The 24298-nt window shown below is 32.6% G+C and overlaps 2 protein-coding genes across 2 annotated transcripts; both read right to left on the bottom strand.

The window, feature by feature from the left end:
* Window positions 1-5205: 5205 nt before the first annotated feature.
* On the bottom strand, window positions 5206-6788 carry LOC100812838 (probable carboxylesterase 18). Its single transcript, XM_003534012.5, has one exon. The coding sequence runs from the start codon at window positions 6645-6647 to the stop codon at window positions 5562-5564; it is 1086 nt and encodes a 361-aa protein (XP_003534060.2). The 5' UTR covers window positions 6648-6788; the 3' UTR covers window positions 5206-5561.
* Window positions 6789-9582: 2794 nt separating this feature from the next.
* Window positions 9583-10857, bottom strand: LOC100812296 (probable carboxylesterase 18). The gene has a single exon (XM_003534011.5). It carries the CDS (start codon window positions 10684-10686, stop codon window positions 9673-9675), a length of 1014 nt encoding a protein of 337 aa, XP_003534059.1. The 5' UTR covers window positions 10687-10857; the 3' UTR covers window positions 9583-9672.
* Window positions 10858-24298: the final 13441 nt, after the last annotated feature.

Raw genomic sequence — 24298 nt, 5'->3', positions numbered from 1 at the left:
TTGGAAGTCTACGATTGGGGTGTTAGGACTTCACTTTGGTTTGGTAAGTAAACAAAGTACCCCACCTAGGTTGAGTTAGGCAACATACATTCTCAATTCTAATAAAGGCCAGGACCAATCTATGCGAAATATGTTGCTATTATGGTGACTGAAGTCTACTAGACATTAAGGACAAAAATATTAGAATAGCATGACAAGAAACAGAGATCCCCTCACAATAAAGTTTCAAAATTATCCTATTCATTGAATTTATAGGGAATCTTGGCATCAAAAGAACATTTATATGGAGAATTAGGTAACGTTATGACTTGCAAAAAACTGCATGCAGGTAACATTATAACTACATTTATATGGAGAATTAGGTAAGTTACAACTAAATATAATTAGGGTTTATTATCGAGGACAACAAGAACAACAAACTTGCGTCAGAGTGAAGACCAACAAAGTTGTGGCTGGCTATGGAGACTTACACAGGCAAGGTTGCGGCGGAGTGAAGGACCTAGGTATGACCCAAGCAGGAAGGCTAAAATCGCGAATTAATATGAAAATTTCAACAACGGTAGTTATTGAAAAACTGTAGTAATATGTTAACATAAGAAGGCGGTTTTATAAAATTGCCTTTATAACATTAACATCAAAGGCGATTTAGAAAAACCGTAATAAACTCCTTCAGAAATTTTAATAAAATTTCAAAAATGCCACCGTGTGACTTACTACATCGGTTTTTGATAACTAATGTAGATTTAACGAGGTAGAAAGCATGATTTGTAATAGTGATTGGAAGAAGTATGTAGAATTAAGTAGTTGGGAAAAGTGTATAGAACTCTCCCTTGAAGTATGAAATCTTTCTTGATATATTTAGAATTCTCCTTTGAAGCCTAATAAAATGAGAGAGATTGTCATTTGTAAGTGAACAAAAAAGAAATAAAAATAAAAATATTTCTCAAGTAATAAAAACTAATCTTTTTTCAAATATTCTCTTCTCTTTCATTTCTCTCAAATACTTTCTATAACCTTCTCATTTTCAAGAAATTATGGGACATGATACAATTTAGATCGTGGTCATTGCTGGGTGGGAAGACAAAACACTGGTGCTGCCCAATGTATGTATGACTGGACACAACAACTAAATTTATGCCTAAAAGGAAGGTAACTGATTGTGATGTTAAGAGTTGTGTTTCGGTTCAACTTCACGTACTAGTCTATATTGATTGGAGCTTCTCGGGCTAAAGATTTTGCACTTTCCTTTGGTTTTGTGGTCTGTCTATTTCGATAGGGTGCTTTTTGTTACTAATGCTGGACTTTGATTTGGTGGTTGCGGGTGCTATATATATTACGTTGGAGTTTGTTGGAGTGGGTGGTTAAATATACTGCATGGTTTTAAATAGTATCTCACAGTTGTAATGTCAAGTAATTTGACTTAGTATAACCGTGCGGTCTTATCAATCATATTTTTCACATTTACTTTAATATAAAAGTTTTATGCCTCATTTAATGCAACCACAAGCACGACTATAATTATGACTATAATTATGATCGTAATTTAAAATCATATTTTACTGTAACCACTTGGGAGGATAGAAATTTTGTGTAGAAGTTTTTATTTGGTTCATAACTTTGTATGTGGTTCAATTAATCATCTGTTGGCGGGCTGTTGTTGTTCCTTTGAGGGGATATTCGTGCCTCTGATTCCTATTTTGATGGTATCCACTGGCTTTTGTAATTCCCTATGGAACTTGTGTAAAATAATAAAATCTAAAATTAAAAACCTGTTCATTAATAGGTAAAAAAAGCAGTAAAACTAGTGTAGAAACTAAAAGAGAAGAGGAGATTTATAGTGCACAAAGAGTTTCTCCACAAATAACTCGGGCCACATCAATTCCCTACATTATTAGGTATTGATCACCATAATCACTAATATATTACATAAGGTATTCTTTCCAACAATCATTATTATTTTCTCAAGTCTTTGCAGACTAAATCATAGCTTAATAATTGTTACCCCGACACTAACGCACCCAATTATTAGGGTGGTGCATATACCACATACAACAATATATTAATCCCCCTTATTAGCCTCTAGAGTACCTTTATCTTCTTCAAGATTTATAGATTTTAACTCTTTTGCTCTTTATAATATTCAATGAGTGGATATACACAATATGATACAGAGCTTAATTAAAGAACTCCTTAAAATATTCCCATTTAATGACCTTTCATTTGGACAGCTGTTTTGACATGAATTTTCTCAAGGAACATTCTATCAACTTTTGAAATGTGTCAAGATTCCTACTTCTAAAAAGTCGATCAATTTTTGTTGGCATAATGATCACATTTTCTTCTGAATGTTTGTGGTGAATATAAATATGTCTTCCGACAATTTCTTTGCCTTGTGAGCATTATATTAGTTCTTCCTTTCGGAGCATATTAGAACATTATTTTAGATGTTCTTATATGTAGCATTTGTGCTGCTTCTGGAACAATTAATGTTGATGTCATTTAAGGTCCTTGTTTTTTTGCAATATCTTGTGATACAATTTTTGGAAACATGCATTTGGTATTTAATCTTGCTATCCTTAATTTCATCATTTTCTCTTCATACTCTATCTTTTGGCCACATAACTTTTGATGTTGTTGTACTTTGATTTTTTGCAAGCATGTTCAGACGTCTAGTAAGCTTTTGGAAATTGTCCTTCTGTTTCTTCTAAAGTGCAACATTTGATATTTACTCTATAATTTTCCTTATATCATAAAATTATTTATTTTAAATTTTTATAATATAAATAACTTATTTAATTTTTTAATTGATAAAAATAAAAATATTATTTCTCTACTATTTCACGTCAATTTGAAGAAAATACTTTCTAATAAATTCTTAGAAAAGAAAACTTTCCTCCTTATCTTTATCTCACTAAAATTTAAAACTTCTATTGTACGTTCTACCTATTTTCCATTTTATTTCTTTCATGTTTAATCAATAATTCAATACCCACAAAACACATGAAAAAACAGTGTCTGTATTAATGTATTGTGTAAGTTGTTCTTGTCCCACTTTCCTTCTTCTTCACATGCATGCAGTGCAATAGTCATTTGTTACCTTCTCATTCTTGAAAATTCCTTCATAATTGGTTACATTTAAGTAAATATGTAAATTCAAATACATAATTAAAGAACACATTTCAAGACATGCATATAGGAAGTTGTGGATGCACTTAAGAGTTTGGAATTGATTCTTTTGACCTTGAGAAATTGAATATTATAATTTTAAGACAAGAAAGTCACAACCCTCTCCTATAAATAGGAAAACATGTGAAGAGTTGGAGCATCCCATCTTATCCCATCCAAAGAGAAGTAAACTGAGAGTAAGAAAGAAATTTCTTGTATTTTTCTTTGAGAGAAAGAGAATTCTAGTTTTCATTGAGAATTAAAAAAAATTATAAATCATCCTTATTAGATAAAATTGAAAAATATTCTCTTATAAGAGAATCATTATAATCATACTTTTAAATAATAGAGATAATTACTTATTTGTTCTGTCATTTTTTCCCTAACACTCTTCTCATCTCCTAATTACACTTGTAAACAAATCCATACATTTTTTTCTCTTTCACCACTTCTCAGTTTCTCATTACCCGGTATCACTCTCCAAGTCACGAACCCAACCGAGTTGACTCGCCACAACCTTGGAAGTCAAAACCACCAAACCAACCCTTTTATGAAAAGTTCGTTCGCCGTTTCCCCTCTTTCCACCTTCACCACTGCCTCTCGCCGCTCCAATGGCACCGTCAACCGTCGTCTCTTCAACCTCTTCAATCGGAAACTTCCCCCAAACCCCACCACCGTTAATAGCGTTTCCTCCTCCGACGTCACTGTGGACCCCACCCGCAACCTCTCCTTCCGCCTATCCATTCGTTCATTCGCCGTCGTCCCCATCGCCTCCCTTCCCGTCATTGTTTACTTCCATGGCAGCGCATTCTTGTTCTTCTCCGCAACTTCAACCCCTTAGGAGGCCGTTTGTCGCCTCTTCTGTCACTCACTTAACGACATTGTTGTCTCCGTTAACAACCGTCTGGCCCTCGAACACCGCTACCCTTCTCAATATGATGATGGGTACCATGTCTTAAAATTCATCGACCAAAATTTTACTGTTTTGCCACATGTTGCTGACATCATGAAATGTTTTTTGGCGGCTGATAGCGCGGGTGGGAACCTGGCCCACCACGTGGCAGTTCGGATTTGCACCGAGAGGCTCTGAATGGTAAACGTTATGTTGTGGCAATGTAGATTATTTGGTTATCAATTTCTTGTGTTTTACTACTTATTATTTATACTACAGTTAAAATTCTATAAATTAATAATGTCAGGACCGGAGAAATTTATTAATTTAGAGAGTTATTAATTTATCGATAAATTAATAGTTATTAATTTAAAGAGTTTTTAAGTAATTATATTATAGATACCAAACAAAAAGGCAAATTAGTCTATGCCTTTTAAAATTACGTTGCAGCAAATCTTGAGACTCAACGTAAATTAGTAACTACTGTTTATATACATTGGAAATCAATAATGACTTTTGAAGTACAGTAAATGTAAACAAGAGGAACAAATGTATTCAATGTGTTCAAATGTGTTACGCAAAATGAAGCACTTATGGCGTCGAACATTCTTCACAACTTTATGATACAATACAAAAATACAACACCTGAGCTATTGGTTGCAGTAAGAAAAGTTAGAGATGAGCTCCAAATAGACTTGAACTTTAAAAGAAAACAGACAACTATTAAATCATATTTCAATAGAGTGTAATATATTTTTTTTCAGTTTCTATGAATTATTAATTTATGATTTTCTTGGAACCGAAAATTATAAAAGAATCTCACGAAAAATTATTATCTTATTATTTTATCGAGTTTTTCAATTTTTTACATTGGCTCAAATCAAAACCAGACAAATTTATTATTTTAAAAAATTTATTAATTTATCGAGTACTAATTTAAAAAGTTTCTAGTGTATCTATGCATGCATGTATTTCAGTATTATTTATACCATAAATATTGCCTACTCTATTAGCTGAACATCAAATGACATTGTCAACATCATCTTTAATTATTATGTTTAGATCCAAATTGAGAATATCCCACATGTAACTTTTATGGATATTTACAAATTTTTTTATCGAAAAAATGTTATTTAATTTGGAAACTATCAAGAAATGATCGACATTTTTATTTCTCTAACACAAATTTTTAATGCACATTCTCTAATAAAAAAAAATATCACCTATACAATACGAAAAAGATCAATGCATTATTATACATACAAGAGAATAAGAGAGGTTTTAGAGCAACTCCATCAATGATCTTTGACTTTAACATGCATGACAACCTAATGCATATATGATACAACTACTACCCAACCACCATATGATATGTCCATATCAATTTCATAACATAAATACACCACGTCTATCAAATTTCTGTCTTTCGCTTTTCATACAAATTAAAGGCAAATAATTTCTCTCTTCAATACTATCACAACTAATTGCACAAATTTAAACCCTCTTAATTCACGTCGGCAATTTGCTTGGTGATGAAATCCTTGACATCAGAAGCAAACACAGAAGAGTCGGGCAAATCCGGAAACAAGTGAAAACCATGAATCATATTCGGGTACTCAATTTTCTGTGCCTCAATACCCGATTTTCTTAACCACTCATAGTACCTCCTCTGCCAATCCTGTAACGGGTCAAAACCCGCAATCACAACAAGCGTATTCGGATAACCCAAACCCGAAATATTCACCGCATTGGGCCCACTCACGTTTACCGCTTCATGGTCCCGGCCCAGCCCGCTTGGCAAAAACGACTTCCAATACCAATCCGTTTTCTCCAACGAAACCAACGGGTCTTGCGTCATCCGGATCTCGGATTCGGTTCGTTCTTCCCCTCCGAAAAACGGTTCAATTGAAACCAACCCGATAACTCTCACGAACCGGAACTTCTCTTTGCAAACCCGAACCGCCACGTGGTGCGCTATGTTCCCGCCCGAACTATCACCTACCAAAAAACAATTATTAATGTCACCCAAAACGGCGCCGTTTTCGTCGAGGTATTTAATCACGTCGAACCCGTCGTCGTTTTGGGAGGGGTAACGGTGTTCGGGGGCGAGACGGTAGTTAACGGAGATAATAACGGCATTGAAGGAGCGGCAGAAGAAGCGACAAACGGCGTCGTATGCGGCTGAAGCCGGGGAGAGGAACGCGAAGCCGCCGCCGTGGAAGAAGATGACGACGGGAAGGGTGGTGGCGACGGAGGAGGAAGGGGCGAAGAGGCGGAACCAGAGGTTGCGGGTGGCGTCGACGGTGACGTCGGAGGTTTTGACACCGTCGACGGGGTTGGGGCTAGAGGGGAGCTTGCGGTCGAAGAAGTTGAAGAGACGGCGGTTGACGGTGCCATTGGAGCGGCGAGAGGCGTTGATGAGGAGGTTGAGGAGAGAGGTCAATATGCGAAGCTTCCAAGGAAGGTTCGGTTTGGTGGACGGAGGCATTGGTGGTGGTGAGTTGACTCGGTTGACTCGGAGAGTGAAACGAAGAGGTGAATTAGTTACGTGGCTGGGAAGTGGGAAGATTTTTAAGGCTTTCCAATGCATTCAAGTCAAAATCGTTATCTTTTGCCACACGCGTAAGTATTTGACGGGTTGGTTAGTCACGTCATGACTTATTGTCCTTATAAAATCTTAAATGTGTGTTTGTGGTGAAATTTATTCATTTTCAATAATAATCCAAAATTAAACATTGATACTTTATTCAATTCGAAAATTTGTTAGACAGATTTGTCAATTAAAAAAAAAAAAGAAAAGGGAAGTCATGTGCATCACAACTCACAAGTTCTGTATGACAACTAAGTAGATGTCATTTATTGTTAGGTATATTTGAAATATTCTTTAAAGTTTGAATGTTTGAAGTAAGGTTATTAGAAAAGAATATACATCAATTACTGTAAATTCACCAACCTATAAGGGATAAGTTAATTACTTTGATTAATGGATCAAGTTTTAAAAAATGGTAATGATAGGATCGAGTTTTTTACAAGTTACATACAAGAGTATAAAAAAGATAAAACAGCACGTGCATTACGCAAGCTTACTCTACTAGTAACTTCAAAAGATAATGAAGAATACGCTGTCTTTTGGATCTATTTTTTTTTTCTATGCAACTTCTTTTTTACTTTTCCACGCATACATACATCCATAAAGTACCAATTAGGGGTAAAAAAAATTTCAACTTTTCAATACGGGGTATATTTTAAAAAATTATCTAAAAGAGGATAAGTCGTAACACCTATTATGACTTATTATTTTTGTAATTTTTTTAATTAAAGTCGTAAAACGACTTCAATGTAAATCTAATATTTTTTATGACTTTAAAGTCGTATTTCTTTTTTTAAAGAAAAACATAATATTTTACATGACTTTAAAGTCGTAAAGCCTATCTTATTTATTTTTTTAATTTTCTAAAGATTTACGATTTCTTGAAGTCGTAAACCTATTTTTTTTTAAAAATGTTATTTTGCTATTTGTAGACACATTTTTGTTTTGTTCACCTATTTTTTTTTCGTAAATCTGTTTTTTATTTTAATTTAATAGTGTTTACGGTTTTATTTTTATTTAAAATAAAAAAGTTAAAAAATATATTTAAATATATAATAAATAATATTAAGTTGATTTTATTAGAAGATTTTTTGTGATTTTATTTGATATATTATTATTTTATTTTAATGTTTTATTATTTAAAACATGTTATATATATTTTTAATATAGTTTACTTTAAATGTTTTTTATTTAAAGTTTAAATAATCTATCAATAAAAATACATTAAAAAAATTAAAAGACTTTAAATTAAAAATTGATTATATTTAAATAAAAATTACATATTTGTTAAACTAATAATGAGACGATGTCCCACAACGAGTTCTTCTAGATATGCGTCTGGGTCTCTCATCTTATTGGACTGGATTTGTTTGTGTTTGTTGTCCTCTTGATCTACCGCCTCTACCTCCTCTTGTTCTTGGATGCTCACCTGTAATTGTCTGTTGTTGTTGAGGAACATGATGACCACCATTGTCATCATCACCATCACCATCATCATCGTCATCGTTGTTATTGTTGTTATCCCCATCCTCATCCTCATCTTCGTGACTGATGTCACGTATTTGAGTAGGTAATGATGGATGATAACAAGAACTTGATGGTGCAAGATTACATGCAGATGGTGGAGTATTGAAAGTGGTGGCAAACATTTGTGAGGAGCCATAAAAAACATTTGAGGTAGAAGGAACTTGAAATGAGTATTGAGGTATATATGATGAGAACCCCAGTGATTTCTTGAGACGCATGACCAGGGAAACTTGTTGATTGATATTGTGCTTGTGATGGATGATGATGAGACATAAATCTAGGAACATGCACCGGAGGTACATTAGGTTTCGCATATGATTGATGTTGGTGATGACCAAGATAATACTGTGATTCAAATTTACAAAGTTAGAAATAACTATGAATAATAATATCAAGAATGATTAAAATTGTAAAGCAGATTTACAACCTCAGTAGATACTACTCCTTCACGCGATATATATCGTCTAGTTCGACGTCTAGTTTGACGTATATATCATTACATGTATTTCTGAATTTTCATGTAAAAGACCTTGGTCTATTTCACCATGAACAATATAAGGAGTCCATAAGAACTGCAATACATACATTATTATTGTAACATATCTATATATATAACATGAACTACATCATTAATATATATAACATGTTTTAAATAATAAAACATTAAAATAAAATAATATAACAAGTAGTAAACCTTTTTAAAAAAAAATAAGTTTTATGACTTTAAAGTCGTGTAAAATATTACGAATTTTGTTTTTTTAAATAAAAAAATACGACTTTAAAGTCGTAAAAAAAATTAGATTTACACTATAGTCATAAAAATATTTACGATTTCAGTTAAAAAATTAAAAAAATAATAAGTCGTAACAAGTGTTACGACTTTTAAGTTAAAAGTCTTGCTACGACTTATTCCCTTTTAGCTAATTTTTTAAAATATATCCGATTGAAAAATTGAAATTTTTTTTACCCTTGATTGATAAAAAAAGCCCCATAAAGAACTATAGTGGCATAGATGCTTCTCTGGACATCTTTGTTAGGGGGGTAGGATGCACAGTTAGTCCATCGTATGTTTAAACCAATTTTAGAGTGAGAGTGACGAACAAAGGAATAAAGATGTTTGAGATGTGTTAAGAATGAATTGAAAATACAAGAATACGTTTTATGAGTTAAATTTGGTAATATATTAAAGATTGCTTGATTAATAAATATTAACGACTAATTATTTTTAAAACAAAAGAGAATGACAAAAACACTAGGAATGAATCTTTAAAAAAAAATCATGTAACATTCAAATCCCATTCACACGCAAAAGAAAACACACCTTAGTAGTTTCTTCTTTTTTTGACGAAAAACCTTAATTATTTCTATAGTAAACTAAGTAATGATAAAATTTTACTAATACTAATAATAGTCTAATACTTGGTACCTTTTTTATTTTTTCTAGAAGACTTGAAACAAGAACTTGCATAGCCTTACACTTGACTCCAACATGAACTTATTACATATTTGATTTTAAATCGGAAATTCTCTTGGTGATGAAATCCTTAACCTCTGAGATCAACTGAGATGACTCGGGCAATTCAGGAAATATATAAAATGCATGAATCATAGTTGAATACTCAATCAATTGAGCCTTTTTCCCTGATTTCTTCAACCACTCACAATACTTCTTTTGCCAATCTTGCAATGGGTCAAACCCACCCACAAACACAAGGGTATCCGGGTAATTCAAACCCGACAAATCCTCAGAATTCGGCCCGCTCACATTCGAAGCCCCGTGGTCACGGTCCGACCCGTCTGGCAAAAACGCCTTCCACAGCCAGTCCGTCCTTGCCGTTGACACCAGCGGCGCCCCCTCGAACTTCACCTCCGCCGCGGTCCGTGCCTCCCCGCCAAACCACGGTTGGATCGATACCAACCCCACAACCCGAACTTCCCGGAGCGGACCCGACTTGGCAACCCGAACCGCCACATTGTGTGCCAAATTCGCGCCGGCGCTGTCGCCGGCGAGGAAGCATTTTGATACGTCAGCATTTTCCGGCAGCACCGCGCGGTTCTCGTCGAGGAATCTGAGGATGTCCTCACCGTCGTCGTATTGCAAAGGGTACCGGTGCTCCGGCGCGAGGCGGTAGTTGACGGAGACGACGACGGCGGGGACTCGCCGGCAGAACCGCCGGCAGACGGCGTCGTAGGCAAACGAATCCGGCGAGAGGAACGCGAAGCCGCCGCCGTGGAAGAAAATAACGACGGGGAGGCCGCCGCCGGAGGCGGCTGCGGGGTTAAAGATTCGGAACCAGAGGTTCCGTTTGGCGTCGACGGTGACGTCTTGGGTGGAAACACCGTTAACGGGTTTGGCGTTAGGTTGGGATTTGCGATCGAGGAAGTTCATGAGACGGCGGTTAACGGTGCCGTTAGAACGGCGTGCATAGTCCGTTAGGGTAGAGAGAAAGGAAATTGAAACGCGGGTTTTCCACGGTAGAACGGGTTTTGGCTTTGGGGTTTCGGAAGCCATTTGAGTGACTCTGTGAGTAAAGACTAGAGATGGAGAATTGCACAGAATAAGCCAAGAGGACGCGATTTTTAAATATAAGTTTCGTGGTTTGGCATTGTCTTTTGATGGTCCATGGTCATGGAAAAAAGTTGTGGTGGTTAGTTAGTTATCTCCTCTACAAGGAACATAATTGGAGTGGAATTTCTTGAAAGAAAATATTGTATTTGATTGGGTGTAGACAAGTGGGTCCACGAATTTTAGTGCCAAGTTGTTTGTGAAGAAGAAACAGGATAAAAAATAACTACAAGCCGTCACATTAGGTCGGGAGAATCATTTTAAACTGGAAAAAAAATTAAGGGTTAGTAAAGAGTATTTTAAATCTTAAGTACTTAATAATTTAGTAGTAGATTAACTTTTATGTATTTTAATAGTAGATTAACTTTTATGTATTATCAACACGTAAAATCAACTAACAATTTAAAAAGTTGACATATATGATAATAATTGTATTAAAGTGATTATTGTATGTTTTTTTTAGAAGATAATGATTCTTGTTAAAATTTAAAAACTTGACATGTATGATAATTTATGGTTGAATAATAGTATATTTTTTTATATTATGCTGAATATATTTTTACAACAAAAAATCAGTACATGTACTAATTATGCTTATTAGGAAATTCTTTTCTTTAATTACAATATAATATAGTGCTTGACATTTTTTTAAGCTTTTTTTCCTCTTTAATAAAAGGAGAAGTTAGACATATATATATGTGAAAACTCTTTAAAATTTAAGCACCGTAATTTTTATGAAGAAATTGAACTTTCTTGAAAAAAAATGAAGAAATTATACTTTATAAAAATTAATTAGAGAATCTTTTGGTCAGCTTTTTTTTTCTTTCCTGAGAAGTCTAGAGTAACTTTTAGTCATCATAAAAAAAAATTAGTCAGAATATTTTTTAATTGGGAGTTAAGAATTAATCTTTCAAAATATTGATATCCATTTAAATTAAAATTATTTCAAACTTTTTTTATCAAGACTTTCATTTGAATCCCATATGTGTCTCTCTTTTTTCAAATTTCTTTTAGTGTTGTAGGAGTATCATCCAATATTCTTCTTGTCTGAAGCCATACGTGCACTGCGATTTAAAACTAGCATTAAGTTCAGCAAAAAAAAAAAAAAAAAAACTTACATAAAGTTGTTTGTTCTTTCTTTTGGATGGTTTTTCTCACCTATATCTTATTTGATATGACTTTTTTTTTTATTATAGAGATTTCGTTCAAGAAGGAACAATGGCCAAAGGCCTTACATCATCTAAAATGATAGAGAATAAATGATGAGGGGTCTCCTCTATCCAAACCAGGTCCTTAAACTACAAAGCTAAATTAGCAAGTATATTAACAATTCTATTAGCTGGTTCTAAAAGCAAAAACAAGCCTATCAAGGTCATGGAAATCCATTAAAGCCAAACAATCTTTTATCACTCCATTAAAGTAGTTGTTGTTATCCATAGTTGAGTTCTTCCAAGCTTGAACGAGCCTTTGGCGATCAAACTCAAACCTCAGAGATGAAGACACAAGTGCAAGGCTAATTCAGTTGCGCAAGAAAGTCACACACGCAGGAGACCTGTTGTGCATCAAGGGAGGTAAACCAAGAAGATTTATACCAATGAGTCATAAGCCATTATATAAGTAAACCTAACATCATACTTTAATCCAAAATCTTAAAGTTCAAGTTTATGAATCTTCTCCTTACTTATATGGTTCTCAATTTTTCCATTTCTACTTGATGTGAGACTTCACCTCATACTTGTACTTTAACAATCATTTCATCAAGTGTGAGTCTTTTTCACATGTTAGTCTCCCTCTCGAGCGGAAGTCATTATCATCCATGAGTATTCCATGGTGACCATTAAGCTCATATGCTCTAGATACTTGTACCTTCGCTCCACCCACGGGACACATCGTCTAGACCCACTATCAGAAAAACTTTTGATACCAAGGATCCATTGTCGTCATCTTACTCGTTCAAGTCGGTAATCAAGTCGAAACATCGATTTTGATATCAATTGTAGTGCATCAGGGGGGTAAACCAGAGAGATTTATACCAATGAGTCCTGAGCAACTATATAAGTGAACCTAACACCACACATTAACCCGAAACCTTTAAGGCTCTGATGTGGTGCTCAACTTTTCCATTTCTACTCGATATGGGACCTCACCTCACACTTGTACTTTAACAAGACCTTTTCTGATGGAACACTCGTTGACCATTGATTTCTACCAATCCACATAACCCATAGGAATTCACAAATCCTCCCCCAAAAACTCCTTATCCACAATTTGTAAACACTCCTCAAACCAACTAGCAAAGGAAACATTTTCATCAAAATGAAACCTAACTCTAAAGGAGGAAGCAAACCAACACCTCTTCACTTCAACACAGAGAAGAAAAGCATGAACAACAAAGTTCTCTCCCTCCCCACATCTAGGGCATATAATATCAACCTCTAATTTTTTGGTTCTAAGATTTGTCATGACCAATAAAATGTTCTTACAAGCCCTCCACACAAAATGAAGGCATTTGGGAAATCCTAATCTCCCAAAGCTTTTTTTTTATAGAAATCCCCTACAATACCACTAGAATAAGCAACTTCTCTCCCCTGATTTGTGATAACAAAGTTATAGTCCAATTTCCATAGAAAACTTCCAATCTTGGAAATGTTTCCATCCAAACCATGATGGATCCGGAGGGGAATATTCAAAATACATTGAGTTGTGTGGTGAGAGAATAAAGATTGGATTTTCTAAGCATCCCACATGTGAGAGTCTAATTCCAATAAATTTGTCACCCTTATCTAGACGTAATTTTAGAAATTTTATTTGAAGAATCAATCTGTATAGTTCAATCTTAGGAGATTTTGTTGTAACTCTCTTGGATATATTTATGCTTTAACAAAGCATGAAATATAGAACAAAATTATTATATCATAGAATCCTTTAATCTTCAATCAAATTCTTGGCCGACAAAATACTTGTCTAGGTAAAACTAGGTCTAAAAGAATTCATAGCTACCAATGGCGAATCTACAAAGGAAATACCTTGCTTTCAAAACTTTAGACGCTAGAGAATTTTCATTGGTCATGAAATGCCACAGTTGTTTTCCAAGCAAGGCTTTGTTGAAAATTTATAGTCTCTTAAAACCCAATCCCCCATCAGCCTTTGGATCAATCATCTTCTCCCACCATAGCCAATGCCTTAGTCGTAATTCTTTCAATTTGGTCACAAAGAAAGTGTTGGAGCTTGAAACAACTCATAACATACATTGGGATTGCCTGTATAATGGACTTGATTAGAGTTTTCCAACTTGCCTTGGATAAAAAGCGCTTATTCCAACCCTTCAACTTTTTCTACACTGTCTCTAATGAACCAAAAAACTTGGGTCTTGGATCTCCCAATGAGAGTCGACAACTCCAAGTATTTCCCATGGTCTTCCACAGTCTTAAGATTCATAAGCATTTATAGTTGATTTACACTGATCCATGACACATTCCAACTGAAAGACACCTCAGTTTTGTTAAGATTGATTTGTTGCTCGGACACCATTTCATAAGCTCCGATGATGGTAGATATTTGGGTTGCCTCTTCCATGAACACCCTTGCAAAAATGATAGGATAGGATAATCAACAAAAAAACAAGTGTGAATCTTGAGGATAAAAAAAATATTCGCACATAAAATAAAAAAGATATCTTATTTGACATGATAGATGAGAGGAAAAGTAGTTAAAATTTATATTAAAAAATAAATAAATAAAGTTTTAGAATTTTTTATTTATTTATTAACTCAAAATAGAAAACACATCACTATTTTCCTCTCTTTCTTAAAAAATCATTCAACAGAATGTTTAATTAAGTTTTTTTACTTTAAAATTTTACGATTCTTTTATTTAGTCTTTTTCTTTTAAATTTTCAACGACTTTTTAAAAAAAGTACTTAATTATTTTTCTTGTATGATCCTCTGTTACTCATTTGTTTTATTCAGAAGTGGCATTTTGTTTATCTTTTGCATTCACTACATATTAAAATATTTTGTATTTAATTTATCATTAGAGCAATTAAGTACTAAAAAGTTTCACACGGGACAAAAAGGTAAGTAACACTGACACTTAATAAAAGGAAAAAAAGCTGACAAAGAAATTCATTCAGGAAACTAAAATTAAGAGAATAAATAGACAATTTTTGAATTTTCACGGAAAAAAATCACTAAAGTTTTATTTTTTATGTTATATTTTATACTTTATTTTTTATGTCATATTTTATACTTTTCTAAAAATTGCTGAAATTTGCAATCTCACTGTGTCAGTTTAATTCAACATAAATAATTAAATTGATATATTTTAAAAAAAATTGATGATGAAATTAAATCTTGTAAAATATTTTAAAAAATAAATTGATAATTAAGCCAAAAATAAAGACAATACAAAACAGAGAAAAATACTCTTTTGGGAAAAAAGAAAAGAAGCAAAAGACAAGGATAAGGGTGATGTGATAACAAAACAAATAAATGAAGTATTAATTGATCGTATAAAAAAAAGGAGAAGGATAATGGTGATGCTATGAACGCAATCAATGCACACTTGCACATGATCCATCTTTAAGGCATGTAGCTGCCTCCGACTACCCTATTTAATAGTATAGATCTGATCATATGAATTACCAAGATGCATCCTTCAACTATTAGCCATGCCATGATTCAAATGGGTATATGGGATTGGCTGGGACAGTTTTGTTTGACTTACTATATTTCCACAAAAGGGATTTTTATTTTGCTAAATTTTTAAAAATATATTATTAATTAAAAAAAATTCATTAATATAACTTTTAAAATAATTATTATAAAATTTAACAAATTTATTATATGGATCAGACGATATTAGATTATTATAGTATAAAACTGTTTGAGGGTAAACCTATTTTTTTTAATTATATTCCAAATAGGTTTTTATTTTTTTGATAAAAATCCAAAGGAAAATGCTAAAGGTTACCAAAGATATTTTCGTAAGAAACGACTGTGTTTTCTATCAAATCCCGTTTAATATGTTTTGATATTTTAACATATTTTTTATAAGAGAAAGAAGAGCCCTCCACGTTGTTGTTCGTGCAATTCGTGCAAATAGCAACGCTCAATTCCAAATGGGTTTTAACTAGCTTTATTTTTCACCTTTCATTTCTTTTAAAATTTAGTTCATTTACAGAGTAGTTATTTATGTATACTTTAAAGGATATTTTATCATATCCTAATCTAATATTTTTAAGGATTTTTTTATTTCATGAAAGAAATAAATGGTGAGTTCATTGGGCGGTTGATTGGTGGGGGATAGTTAGAAAGGCTTGAAATTTTTAGCATGTGCTTACCTAATCAAACCTGCTCATGCCAACATTTATAAATATGAACTGTATTTCTTTATTTTTCTTTTTTCTCCTTTTTGCGAAGTGGGATGTAATTTTTTTTTTTAAATGTCAAACTGAATTAAGTTTAATAGATTGATTTGTATAGTTCGATATAATAACACGGAACTTTTTCACCCACTCCCTTCTTCGAATCTCCATCCATTCTAAAATATCATCTTTTTTTTTTAAAAAAAAACATTGATCTTCTAAGTTGAGTACTTAACCGACTTTTTTTTTATATTTTATAATTAATGCTTAAATATATATATATATATATATTATGTTTAAAATTATTTTTTTAATTAAAGTATATTTTACATTTTAAAATTAAAAATAATAAATGTATATATTTTAATACTTTTAAATATTTTATGTAAATCATCTTGATATTATTAATGTTACAAATTTAGTTTTTTAGTGGCCTCAATAATATTATTAAAATTATTGAATAAAATTAGAGATTATTGTAATTGTAATCTGTGTTAAAAAAGTATGTTAGTGATAAAAAAAAATTAATTATACCAATTAGTAATGAGCTTAATTGCATTAAAATAAAGTAATGAGCTTAATTATTCTGGGTTGGGCCATGTTTTCTTTAGGCTGAAATTGCTACTTCTTGAAGGCCGAATCAGTATACTTAGGGCAATTGTTATACATACCTCCCCATTATTATTTGTATACCTCCCTTCCCTTGTATATTACCCACCCCCCCAAAAAAAGCCCTTTTCTAGAAACTGTGTTCCAGATATGCTATCATGAGGTGGGGATGGGGGGTACAACCTCCTTGAATTTCGATGATTTTGTATCCAAAATCTTTATAGTATTTCTCATCAGAGTTGGCTTCTTCCAATTATTAAAATGATGATGGTCGGCATAATGAGATGAAAGCTTTGCTTCTGGCTAGAGCTCGCATAGTGGAGCCTGTAACTAGAAGGTACCCCTCCTGGTAACACATCTGCAACATAGTTTCCAATAAGGGCTATTTTTTGGAGAAAAAAAATATATAAAAGGGAGGTATACAATCAACTAAAGGATGTATATATAACAATTGTCATACTTAGACCCCTTGTAATTTCAAGTTGAATTCATATATTGAGGCCCCAATGTCTACACCTACTTTTAATTCCTACGTGGGCTAATGCCTCTTTTTATTTCAAGACTTGAGTCTCATTTTACGTTATCATATATACTCAAGATTTGAATTGCTTATATTAATTTTAGACGTCCATCACGCATTATTATCATTATTTTTTTACTTATATTTCAATCCAAAGTAAGTATATAAGTCATTCATTATATATAGAATCTTGTTGACGAGTGTCTTTAAGATATTTGTTAAAAAATTAAAAAAATATATTTATTGTAAAAATCATAAAAGAACAAAAAAAGATTATGAATAACACAATTTTAGGTACTTTAATAAATATTTTTGTTTTTAGTTCTTAATCAATGTGTTTCATTCTCCTCGATGGGTTGCACCTCCGATTGACTATATGAAGTGCAATGTTGATGCTGCTTTTCATCAACAAACTGGAGCCACAAGTTGGGGCATGTGTTGCAGAAAATTAAAGTAGAATTCAGATTGGTAAAATCTGAGTGGACAGAGCCAGCCTTGCTGTTGGAAGGAGAAGATATCGGCCTTTTAAAGGCTATTCAATGAATGGTAGAAGCTGGTTAATTATTCTCATGTCATCTTGGAAATGGATTGCAAGGTGATAGTTGAAAAAAAATAAACAAATTGGGAAAGGATAACTCTGAGTTAGGAGATACTATTCTTGAATGTAAATATTTACTCTCCAAAAATTTAAACTATAATGTTGAGTTTGTGAAGATCGAGACATGCAAATTTTGTTGTTCATTTTATTGCACGATGTATTTATGATTTGATGATTAATGAAATCAGATGATGTTATTTATGTAAAAAATAATAATGTTCTAAGAACATTAATTGACATTTATCTTATATATAAGTCTAATGTTGTAACATTAGTCATTTAGACAAATCTTTCGTGAGGTAGATTTTCGTTGCAAGAGGGAGATAACTTTTTTCGTGCTCCCAAAGTGGTCACTTTGTTGAAGAAACAAAAGCTGACTCCAACTGTATCACAATTTCAAATTTTATACTAATAGTTAACCTTTTGCCAATGACTTTAATATAGCACAAGTTTGTTTAATGATGTCTTTAGGACCTTAATTATTTATTTACGTACATGCTTCGGTCCCTAACAGCAATAATGCAACAAAAAATCGGTACATTTTTGTAGTACGGTAGGCCTATCTTGCATCATTTAAATGATAGTATTAATAAAATTATAAAAGTTATAGATTACAATCTTCAAAATCTTCAAAGTTCTAATAATGGCCAACCTTTATTCTCGAAATCTGTTAACTACTCTTAATAGTGTAGCACTTCACATCACAATCTCATTAAATTACTATTTATTTATTTATTAATTGAATCCAAATCCAATTGTCTAGAATTTCCAACACATATACATGTGGGAATCATTCCATAATGAAGAACCCTTAATTAAGCAGAAAGAAATATTATATGGAGTAAGTTGGCAATTGATACAATTATTAAGACGAAGACAAGTTATATTTGTATGCTTATATTATAGCTTGTGTGCATCTCATCACTCCAGTGAAGGGACTTGATCTGTGATTTTACTTTTGAAGGAAGAAATGCAATGTACCTAATGCTGGCAATCCTTTGTCTTTATAAAGTAATATTAAGTCTACCAATCTCAATTAAGATTAACCAATAATATAAAATGCTTTCTAAATACGAAAGTCCCCCCTCACAAAAAATTTTAAATGATTTTTTTTCCTTAACTGTAATTATAAAAGTAGCCAACCAAACATATAATAAGTTTTACTGTTTATAATCTTTTTTCTTTTAATATTTTTTCTCCATTAATTTAACCTATGTTTGAGATTTTTTCTTTTTGAGAAATATAATAATCGTTAATCTGTTTAGAAATAACTTTTTTTTTTAAAAGAAGCTAGTCTAAGCATCAAGGGAGGGAGGACACATCTCAATGTTGGCACTCATCCTCCCACCTATTCCACACAAAGAACCAAACCTAAATTTATTAAGGTAGAAATAACAATTTATATCTTTCAAAAAGTTAAAAAAATATCTATTTGAAATAAACTGAATTAAATATAAAATTTTTTTATCTCAAAATGAAAAAATATTGTGTGCTATAAGTATGTAGTAATGTTTAAATTAAAAAAATATGATAAAGTTTTATTTTTTAATGCTGAGTAAACAAGGAGAAGAGATTATCTCCCATATTATATATAGGGTACTAATTCTTCTAGTGTTTGATTTATTTTAGCGAACTAGTTTCCCCCCGCCCTAATCAATCTAGCTTAAGTAGACTTTTCTATATCAGATCAATAAATTAATTTGAAGAGAAAAAAGCAAGGTAAAAATGAACTTTCTTAATTAACATTTAGGCTTAGATCCACGGCAATTTTTTTAATTTTCAATAAAAATATAAACAGTAATATATATTATGAACCTGATCGATCTGTTAGATACTTCACAGCCTTTTTAATTTGTTATCTGTCTCTTTCACTTTCTTTATTCTAGACTATTGTTCTCCATGTAAATGTTTGCCGCGAACAACCATTTACGCATATTATATGACTCTACCTTTTTATCTTTCGTACTTATAATATATAGGTGTATACAATCTTAAGGAATCCAAAAAACTTGGTAAATTGGAGCCACTCTAAATTGTTCTCCCAAGTCATAAAAGCAAAAGGCTGAAACAAAAGGTTGCAGGTTAGGTTCTTAGATGATTTTCCATTATGTCTAAATCTCTTTCAGAGATATGAGATCCATGTTGGATCCAATATATATGCGAAACTTTGAAGAAAAAAAATGGTTTGTTTCAATTTCTTTTTTTATATAAAATTTAACTAACTAATTCACAGAACGTAATTAATTTAGTTATTAGTATCATCAGATTATTTCTGAATATATATATTTCTATCCAAACCACTCCTACTATTAATGAGATATACTCTTATTTTTTCAAATATTTTTGTTGGCTTTAATTCTTTTAATCACTCTCATTTTTTTTAGTGATTTTAATCTCTCTCGTTAGTAACATATTCATTACGTAAAAATAACTAATTTTTTGTTAATAATTTATGTAATCATTTAAGTTTTCCAGCGACCGAAACTATCTGAATAAAAAATAAATCAGTCGCTAGATTTTTTGGACTTGAGTAATTTAACCGCTTTGCGACCGAAATAGAGACTGGTATTTTTCGGTCGCAAAAGTAATTGCTGTTATTTGTAAATGACGATATTTGCTATTATTGGCTAAATCGATCGCAGTTTGGACCACTATTTTTAGTTGGCTAATTTCAGTGGCTAATCCGCAAATTTCAAGTTGAGTTCAAAGTCTTATTTCAAATGTGAATAATTTTGACCAGTCTCAAACCCAAAAATAATATCATTTAAAAGAAATATAATTCTTTACAGTTTGAACTAAATGTTGATAAAAAAAAAAGTTTGAATATTGATATTTCCTTCCTGTTTCAAAGACAAAGAGAGATGGACTATCTTCATAAAAGTTGCAAGTAATAAACGTGTTTTTCTTAATAAACCAAATGAATTAAGGAAGACTTTGAAGGCTTGCTTTGAAAATCAGAGCCAGCCTAGCTATGTGCATAACATTCAAAATATAAAATTGTCAACAAAGAGCAAAGAGCTAGAAACCACACATACTATATAGTTTTAAGCTTTAAATATATAGTTGTATTAAACGTGGCCAACAGAAAAACAATGTAAGCAAATGTTGGATTCGTGGTGCATGCCATGTGGAGGGTTACGAGTTACAAGGTAACAGCGTCTAGGAGAGAAGTTGTTGTTGTTGTTAGCAATGAATCTGTGCTTAAAGATGCATCCAATTGTTTACATTCCCAAAGCATCCAACCTTATTCAAGGGCATCCAGCATATACTCGCAGCAACTGGCAACTTTTATAATATGATAGTATATAATCATCATACAAATCGATTTCTCAAAGATTGGGTCGATGTTGGCCCAACCAAATTCTGCAAAATGGAACACTATGGCAATTTAATATTTACATGTGTGATCTTTGTTTATATGCCTACCATCTAGATTTCTGGTGCAGATTCTGTTTGCTTCATTTATTCCTCTTAGTTAAAAAGAGCTCAATGAGTTAACTCACCCAACTATTGGTGATTACAATAAAATAAAATTAACAATTAGTTTTCTAGAACACATATATTCCGCTAAAGCCAATATGATTAAATTGGCTCCGGCTAACTAAGATCATTATATGCTATAAAATTCTTTTTTTAAATATTTAATATAATTATATATAAGAATTCGAATTTAAGACTATTTATTTAGTTAAAATAATCTCATATTAATTAATTCATGTGTTTAATGATAAAATTTTTATAACTTTAAATAAGACTTCAAAATTTTAAATTATAGATAAAAAATTTCATTAAAAAAAATTCATAAAATGTTTCGATAAAAATTAATCATAGATTTGACATAGTTGATGAAATGATTTCTGAAATTTAGAAACAAACTTATACGAACAACGTGGGTCGAATAAGGTTATGCTTGTTTTACCATTTCATTCCATGGACAAGCATTTTAAAGTACCGTTTTGTGAGAACTTCAAAACTCCGTTATACACACTCAGTTTTTGACGGCAGCCGTTTTGTGTTTCAATAATGCGAAAACGGTGCCCCAATAATTGGAAGCAATGCCATGGCTGTCCCCCAAATTTAGACGTGGCAATATCCTGCTTCTCCACGCACCCTATTACAGCTCACTCACAACAAATCTCTGACCATCTTTACCCACCAATATATAAATAAATAAAAGTGTGGGCACCTCACCCAACCTTAGAATGAACTCAAAGAAGTGATAAATTTAATATGATTTTGTATGATAATGATATAATTTTGTTTTTGTTTAATAACCTAATTTAAGCCAGAAAGTACATCCACTGTAAGTAAAGTTTTGATTTACTAGAATTAAAAGAACTTCGGTAACCAATAGTGTTACAATCAAATAAGACCAGATAATAGGATCAACTCAAGTACAAATCAGATATGGTGTCCATTTCTTTAAGATTTTACTCATGCAAATATAGTTTTCACCCTTTTCAAGGTATGTGTAGACTGTATATGTATAGCAATATCATGAATATAATTATTAAAGATACCTTATCTTCGCCTCTTTTACTCATCTCTTACTTTATTATCCAAATTTTTGTATAAAAAATTATGACTGCAATTTCTCAATGCTATTGGGACACGTGTTCTACTCATTCTGGGTTCATAGTTTATATATATTGCCCAAAATTGCACCCCAACTTGATCATGAAATGCATCCCAAACTTTGTTAGAGAAAATATATCCTACAACAAGTGGACACCATGAGAGCACCATCAGCCATCCTCAGGAGCCTCTCCTTACGGCGGATTCAGCCGAGGGCCGCCTCGGCCGTGGTGGCCCCGTTGCCGGCGACAACCCGATTCAGCCGCGACCTTGCGGCGGAGCTCACCACCCTTCAGCCACTTGGCACTAGTGGTGGTGAGCATGGCATGGCTCAATTGCTTGATGCAGCCATCACAACACAAAAAATTGCCTTAAATTCACTTGCTCAAGTTTCCTACTTAGCCGATGTGGACCGTGGAGCAATGGAAGAGTACCTAGAAACCAACACTGATATTCTCGATGCATGTAATTACTTTGTGGAAAGAATAGAGGACATGAAGAAGTACGTGGAATCATTAAGAATCGTTGCACGTTCTTGTACCAATGCTACCACATCACGTGCATTGGACCAACTGGAATCATGTCATGGCATAGAAAAGAGATTGAAAACAATGGAGAAGCGTGGCTCTTGTTTGAAGAAAACAATGTTGAGGCAAAAGCTAGGCCAAGAAAGTGAGTTCAGTGAGATTGTGTGTGGGTCTAAGGTCATGGCCTTAATGAGTTGTTTTTCTCTTGAACATGCCTTGTCATTTGATTGTTCCAAAGGTGGATTTCCCGTGGTGAAGTGTCACCCCATGAGTTGTTCATGGTTGAGAATTATGCAGGATTTGGCAGAGGGAAGTGGTGAGAAGAAGAAAATTAGAAGATCTATGATTGAGTTGCAGCAGATAGTGGATGCAGCTAGGGAATTGAAAGAACAGATTAAGGGTAAGAGGGAAAAAGAGAAGGTTGAATATTCTTGTGTTGAGAGAGTGAAGAGAAGTTGCGGGGAATTGGAGGGTGGACTTGGTTTTGTTGAAGGGAAAGTGAGAGATTTGTATAAAAGTTTGATTGATGTTAGAATGGCTTTGCTGGGAATTCTTTCCCAGGCTTTTAGATCAGATTAATTTATAGCAAGTTAATTTCATTAGGAAATTGATTTCTGTGTAAGTATGATGCTATTTTGCTGCCACTCACCGATGTATATATAGAATTGATCTTGAGATACATTGACACAAAATTGATCTCTCTCCCAACATTTTATGGCTAGCTATTATTGGTTTCTAGTTTGTACTTTTTGAGTCATGATTAATTCTTTGGTTTCGTGTTAGTTTTGGTCATGAGAGTTGCTGATGTTATATTGATATATGCCTATAGTTTTGTCAAGTTTGAAAGGTTGAACACTTAAAGCCAAATAACTTTCATAAGTTTGTTTTATCATTAGCTTCTCGTAACCTTAGCTCCCAACCTTTATCAAGAAAACTTGATAATTGATATATTAAGAATGTTACGAATTTACAACCAGTGAAAGTTGAAACATAAAAATAAAGAAGAAAGATAACAATACTTTGTAGGTGAAAACAGGCAGGTAAAAATGACGGTTAGTGAAACGAAAATGATAAAATGTATTAAATTTATTTTCACGACTTTACACGAATCATACATGTTATATAGTTCTATTGAAATATAACTTATAATTTCTTTCCTAAATGGGTATACATCCCTATTTTTGCTAAAGTTTGATTTTGTCTATTCTTATGGATATTTTCCATATTGTTTCTGTTTGAGTATTGTTTAAATAAAGAAATAAAATTTGAATATTCCAATAATAATAAACCAAACAAAACAATTTAAAATTTAATTCAACTGGTTGAACATGTGCGTGCGACTGACATCTAGTATTCAAGTTTGA

This window comes from Glycine max, chromosome 9 (genome assembly GCF_000004515.6).
Source record: "Glycine max cultivar Williams 82 chromosome 9, Glycine_max_v4.0, whole genome shotgun sequence".
In the NCBI taxonomy this organism is placed as follows: Eukaryota; Viridiplantae; Streptophyta; class Magnoliopsida; order Fabales; family Fabaceae; genus Glycine; species Glycine max.
This window is presented reverse-complemented; position numbering and strand designations above follow the sequence as displayed.

What these genes read in the sequence shown, in the direction of transcription:
- LOC100812296 (XM_003534011.5), bottom strand. Translation starts at nt 10,686, where the DNA reads ATGGCTTCCGAAACCCCAAAGCCAAAACCCGTTCTACCGTGGAAAACC.
- LOC100812838 (XM_003534012.5), bottom strand. Translation starts at nt 6,647, where the DNA reads ATGCATTGGAAAGCCTTAAAAATCTTCCCACTTCCCAGCCACGTAACT.